This window comes from Physella acuta, unplaced genomic scaffold (genome assembly GCF_028476545.2).
Source record: "Physella acuta isolate Inbredline_101_S28 unplaced genomic scaffold, ASM2847654v3 ptg000182l, whole genome shotgun sequence".
In the NCBI taxonomy this organism is placed as follows: domain Eukaryota; kingdom Metazoa; phylum Mollusca; class Gastropoda; family Physidae; genus Physella; species Physella acuta.
The window spans coordinates 304,248-310,275 of NW_026731701.1; the positions used below are offsets into that span (position 1 = coordinate 304,248).

At 41.6% G+C, this 6,028-nt stretch overlaps 1 protein-coding gene across 1 annotated transcript; it reads right to left on the bottom strand.

Moving 5' to 3' along the window:
- Nucleotides 1-1,760: 1,760 nt before the first annotated feature.
- On the bottom strand, nt 1,761-5,732 carry LOC131936613 (leucine-rich repeat protein SHOC-2-like). Its single transcript, XM_059293674.1, has 3 exons — nt 5,624-5,732; nt 3,395-3,505; nt 1,761-3,141 (listed from the first exon to the last, which is right to left on the bottom strand). The coding sequence occupies exons 1-3, from the start codon at nt 5,711-5,713 to the stop codon at nt 2,218-2,220; spliced, it is 1,125 nt and encodes a 374-aa protein (XP_059149657.1). The 5' UTR covers nt 5,714-5,732; the 3' UTR covers nt 1,761-2,217.
- Between the last annotated feature and the right edge of the window lie 296 nt (nt 5,733-6,028).

Below are 6,028 nucleotides of genomic sequence, written 5' to 3' on the forward strand. Positions count from 1 at the left end.
ATATGGTAAATGCTGCGTTTCTGTGCTTGCATCTTTCAACATGTCTCTGAACTATATATTGTTGAGCCCATGTGACCTTATTGAATTCATCATCTTCACCACATGATTCAGTACACTGCTAATCTCCATATATTTAGCACAAAAAAAAAAGTTTGCTGGTGAATAAGTGCAGGAACATAGGCTGTAGAATGTTTTTCTCATTCGCTTGTCCAACCAAGCCTTTTTTTATGCCACTTATGTACTTTCCTCCATCAACATTCAGCTGAGGTTAGTCCAGTCCAAGTTAAAATCAGCATTTGTAAAAAATCATTGAATATATCCTCTCCGGTAATAGTAACATACATTCTATGTAGGGAAGCCAGCTCCTGTGTTATGTTTATGTCTTCATTCACACCTCTAATAAACACAAGCAGTTGAGAGGTGGAACAGCTGTCCAGCGACTAATCCATTACAATTAAAAAATAGCCCAACTTGCTTGCTTTTTTCACTATTTGAGTCACAATGTTTTCACCAATGTCTGCAACACTGCGGGCAATGGCATATATCAATGCAGAGGGTAGCGAATCAAACTTTGAATGTAGACAACTCTTATATCATGTTTTATGGTCAAAGAACACTAGTCATACTAACCCGCTTAATCGGTCTCAAAATTTAAAAAAAATTCTAAAAAACATTAATTATTTAGAATAACTTGCTTTTTATTAGTTTGCTAAAGTACATTTTGTATCAATATATTTCCCCCTAGTTTTTAGTTCAATGGCTAATAATCGATGGAAAATTAAAATATTTATGGCTAGCAGAGTTATTTCCCTTAGAACAAAAATTGCAATGTGGATCAGTGTAAAGCGCGGACAAGTGCTACGGTAGGGAGGGTATGTTTGGTGGGGGTGACTAGAGTTAGGGTGGGGGTGGCTGGTGTTAGGTTGGGGTGACTAGTGCAAGGGTGGGGGTGGCTAGTGTTAGGGTGGGGGAGGGGCTTGTTTAGGGTGAGGGTCACTAGTGTTAGAGTGGGGGGGGGGGGCATGCTAGAGTAGGGGTGGGGGTGACTAGTGTTAGGGGGGTGGGGGTGACTAGTGTTAGGGTGGGGGTGACTAGTGATTGGGTGGGGGAGGGGCTTGTTTAGGGTGAGTGTCACTAGTGTTAGAGTGGGGGCATGCTAGGGTAGGGGTGGGGGTGACTAGCGTTAGGGGGGAGAGGACTAGTGCAGGGGAATAATTCTAGATGGGGGAAGGAGGGGAGGATAGAAGTGCAAGGGTTGGATAACCAGGACTAAATGAGGCGAGATAATTTTTGCACATACGTACAAAGTACTGTCTACAGAAATAGTTTTAAATGACGTTTTAAATGATTTTCTAGCTGTCCTAACGGTTACCCATCAATGGAGTTGTTTTTTTTTCCTTACCATTACCCTTTCTCTTTCGTGTCCAAGACACACACATGGGGCAGGTCAAGAAGAGTTCATGTATTTCAGAGACATATGAAGGGATAGTGTGGTCAGCACATCTGTCTTTACTTTCCCTAACGTGAGTTAGGTACCCATCAGAGTTGGGTGGACTCAGGGACGTTCTACTGACTTGAACCCGGATTCGAACTGCCTATAGCAGTTCTGGTGGCAATGGAAACCCACGAAAAGGTGTGAACATTAGTAATCTGTTTACTTGAAATATTTTTATCTCACCATTAAAATTTATGAAACATATTTCCACAATAAGTAATCAAATACAATTTTGAAAAGTTAGAGAAAGTTTACTTATATGATTTTGTGCGTGTAAAATACAATTTCTTTTTTAAGTTCTTTTTTGAAGCACTTAAGCTCAAATATAAAGACTATTTATGTGAATCTTATTTTACGTGTGTCGGTGGTGTAATTAGATCAGGACAGGTGCCGGAAAGTTAAAGGATTGATGACTAAGACAAATGATGGCCAAAGACAGCTGCCGGCTAATGACCTGGACAACTGCCGGCTAATGACCTGGACAACTGCCGGCTAATGACCTGGACAACTACCGGCTAATGACCTGGACAACTGCCGGCTAATGACCTGGACAATTGACAGCTAAAGACAAAGAGAACTGCCGGCTAATGGCCTGGACAACTGCCGGCTAATGACCTGGACAACTGCCGGCTAATGACCTGGACAACTGCCGGCTAATGACATGGACAACTGCCGGCTAATGACCCGGACAACTGCCGGCTAATGACCCGGACAACTGCCGGCTAATGACCCGGACAACTGCCGGCTAGTAACGTAAAGAAAGTTTTGATCTCGATATCCCCACAAGTTCCCTGCACGTACATGTTGGGTCTGGAACTGAACCAAGGGAGAAGACCCGACTCCTCACACGTGCAGACTAGACGTGAGTTCACGGCCATGAGTAGCTGGTCCAGACTGCTCAGGTGTGACAGTGCCAGAGGAAGCCTGGAGAGCCAGGTGTCTTGCAGGTACAATTCCTTTAAGGAACTGAGATGTAGAAAGGCGTTAGGCGATATTCTCGTTATAGGATTTTGTCTTAAGTTTAAAGTAAGGAAAGAATTACGTTGAGGGAATGTGTCATCGGATATTTCCGTAATACCGTTGTTTTCTAAATATAGACTAAGTAGCGACGACGGGGTGTTATCGACTTTGGTGATGTGGTTCTCGTTCAGGTAGAGCTCTGTGAGGGCGGTCAGCGAGGCGAAGGCTTTAGGGACGCGGGTCAAGTTTGTTGCGCGCATGTACAGGATTTTCAGTGTGTCTGAGACTTGGTGTAGGGCGTCGTCTGGAACTGGGGTCATGGAGGTCATGGCTATATCTAGATAGGTCAATGAGACAAAATGCACCAGCCAATCAGGCCAAGAGTTTAGGCTTGTGTTGTGTAACAGAAGATCCTTGACCGTCCGGCCGATGTTTTTCAAGACCGGCAAGTTCCAGTCGGTAATTTCCGTTTCGTCCCAGAGATGGAACTCTTCCAGGGCGGTGAGTTCTAGAAGCGCATCAGGCAGCTTCGTGAGTCCGATTTGTTCCAGACTGAACCTGCGCAATGTCTGTGCGCAGTTGTGGAACGCGTGATCGGAGAAACTCAGGGGCTCGTGTTCAAAGATAGATAACTTTTGTAAATTAGCGGGGAGGGAAGAGTCGGGAATCAGCTTTACTGATGTACCCTGAAAGATTTCAAAATAATTCATAAATATTATTTTTTTTTTGGTTACAAAGGAGGAAAAAAAATTCAAATTATTTTTAAAAAATAATTTAAAAATAAATAAACTCATCTGGTAAAAAAATATTTAGGAATATATGTCAATTCAATAATTATGTATATATAGAATTACAATATTCTACAAATAGTATTTCACCTGAGAACTGTTGTTAAACTAAAGTAAATAAGACCCGAGTCATGACAATAAAACTACTAACCGTTAATCCGATAATCATGAACGTGAAAGACTTGCATGCTTCAAATGATGGGAATGTTAACAAATCAGGACTGTTGCAATTAACGGTGTCAACACCCCCAAACCTGCAACCCTGGGGGAGATGATATGGTGGGGGTGGGGGATTTGGGAGGTTTAAATAGTGGTACATGGTTTGAGATATATAGTGACTTTAATTAAGAAAATCAAGATAAACAATTTTTAAAAATACAAATGACAGTAGCATACTGTCTGTTATGATGCATGTTATAATCTATGCTATAGATTGGCGCGAATGAATGTTGGTGCGAAAGGTATGTTGAACGCAAGGAATGATGACGCGTATGGTGCGACAGTGACGTTCTGGTGTAGAGACTGGTTACTAGGTATTGTGCGTGAGTGAGTATGATTTTCTTCGCCTTGGTGGAAGGATGTATGTGAGTTGAGAGTACAGAATTAAAGATAAGAAAAGAAGCCTGAGTTCCTCTCATTGATTGTTGGTCGTCCACGTCGTCTTAGTGAATGATAGTACAATGTACGTCTGTGAACACATCTCCACATGGTAGTGGTTAAGACAAAAAATGGTATTGGATCAAATAACCAAAGACACTCACTCAGCAGTTATAACATGGTGGAGCAGTTATAACACTGTCCTGTAAATGTTTTTTTTTTAATTTTCTTGTGCTTGTCATGTGGTTGTCTTCTTGTTGTCACGTGGTTGTCATGTGGTTGCTATGAAGATGTCTTGTAGTTGTCATGTGGTTGTCATGTGGTTGTCATGTGGTTGTCATGTGGTTGTTATGAAGATGTTTTGTGGTTGTCATATGGTTGTCATGTGGTTGTCTCATGGTTGTTATGAAGATATTTAGTGGCTGTTATGCGGTTGTCATGTGGTTGTCATGTGTTTGTCATGTGATTGTCATGTGGTTGTCATGTGGTTGTCATGTGGTTGTCATGTGGTTGTTATGAAGATGTCTTGTGGTTGTCATGTGGTTGTCATTTGGTTGTCATGGGGTTGTCATGTGATTGTTATTACGAACACCACTCTATCAGCCAGATAGCTGGCGAACGTACCCGGGTTCTTTTAGATGGTTATACACAGATGGCATAAAGCCCTATAAATGGTAGCTAGCACAACAGTTAACGAGGACACGTACTTAACGTCTAGGGGATACACTCGATGAACTCCTGATGCCAACAATACATTTAATCCATATATAACTTTTAATATGTGTACAAATTCAAGGTAAGACTCTAGCTTTATACAGAATAAAATGAAGGAGTAGATTATCAAAAACCCAAATTACAATTTGAGGAAAAAACACTATTTAACACTATCACAGGATATGGCACTTAGGAAAAGCACCACAGCTTATACGACACTACTTAAAGCACAAAATATTACTTAAAACCACAAGTAATAATGGAACAAGCTGCTTAAAACTATAGGCTACAAAATAGCGACACTCAAGGCTTTCTCTCTCAAAGATGTCTGGTCTGACTTGCTGCTACGGACTGCTGCGGTGGACTGCTTGCAGAAGAGTCTGCGCAGACTGTTTGACACCTGAGGCAACATGGGAGGTCACCTTCAAAACATGAGACTATTGGTTGGGACAACTCTGATGTCCGAATCAACCAATCGAAAGTATAAAAGTATTGCACCATCACTCTTGATGGAAAAGTACTAGGGTATATGTCTTTCTTAGAACTATGGAAAATTACCTGGTGGTTGCACCACAGTCACTCATGGTTGAGCAATAAAAGTCAAACTAAAAAAAATACAAGACCTAAGTAGGTCACATTGTCATGTGGTTGTCATGTGGTTGTCATGTGGTTGTCATGAGGTTGTCATGTGGTTGTTATGAAGATATCTTGTGGTTGTCATGTGGTTGTCATTTGGTTGTCATGTGGTTGTCATGTGATTGTCATGTGGTTGTCATGTGGTTGTCATGTGATTGTCATGTGGTTGTCATGAGGTTGTCATGTGGTGGTCTCATGGTTGTTATGAAGATATTTAGTGGCTGTTATGCGGTTGTCATGTGATTGTCATGTGGTTGTCACGTGGTTGTCACGTGGTTGTCATGTGATTGTCATGTGGTTGTCATGAGGTTGTCATGTGGTTGTCATGTGATTGTCATGTGGTTGTCATGTGGTTGTCATGGGGTTTTCATTTGGTTGTTATGAAGATGTCATGCGATTGTCATATGGTTGTCATGATACCGTACACCCTTACCTCTGGAGGGCACACATCTGCAGCCTGAGAGTGTGACGTCGCCAACACAGCGAGTATCAACACAACACACACGATGTGACTACACACCATCCTGACAGTTCCTGCTATGTCTGTACTGTTGTCGCTTATCTTAGAGCCAACGTACTGTCGCTTCTTTAAATAGTTTCTTACAATTTAAAAAAAAAACAGTTTAAAAAAAAATTTCTCTGTTGTATCTTTTTTACAAGCTTTTATTTAACTCACTTCCTATGTTTGTCGCCAGTCGTCAGTCGCCAGTCGTAAGTCGTCAGTCTAGATCGAAACGCTGGAATGAAAATTCGGACAGTTCTACTTGACCGATACGATTCACAGTTGGCACGTGGGTCAAGACATGAAGACATTGCAATCTGAAACTAAATTTGACTT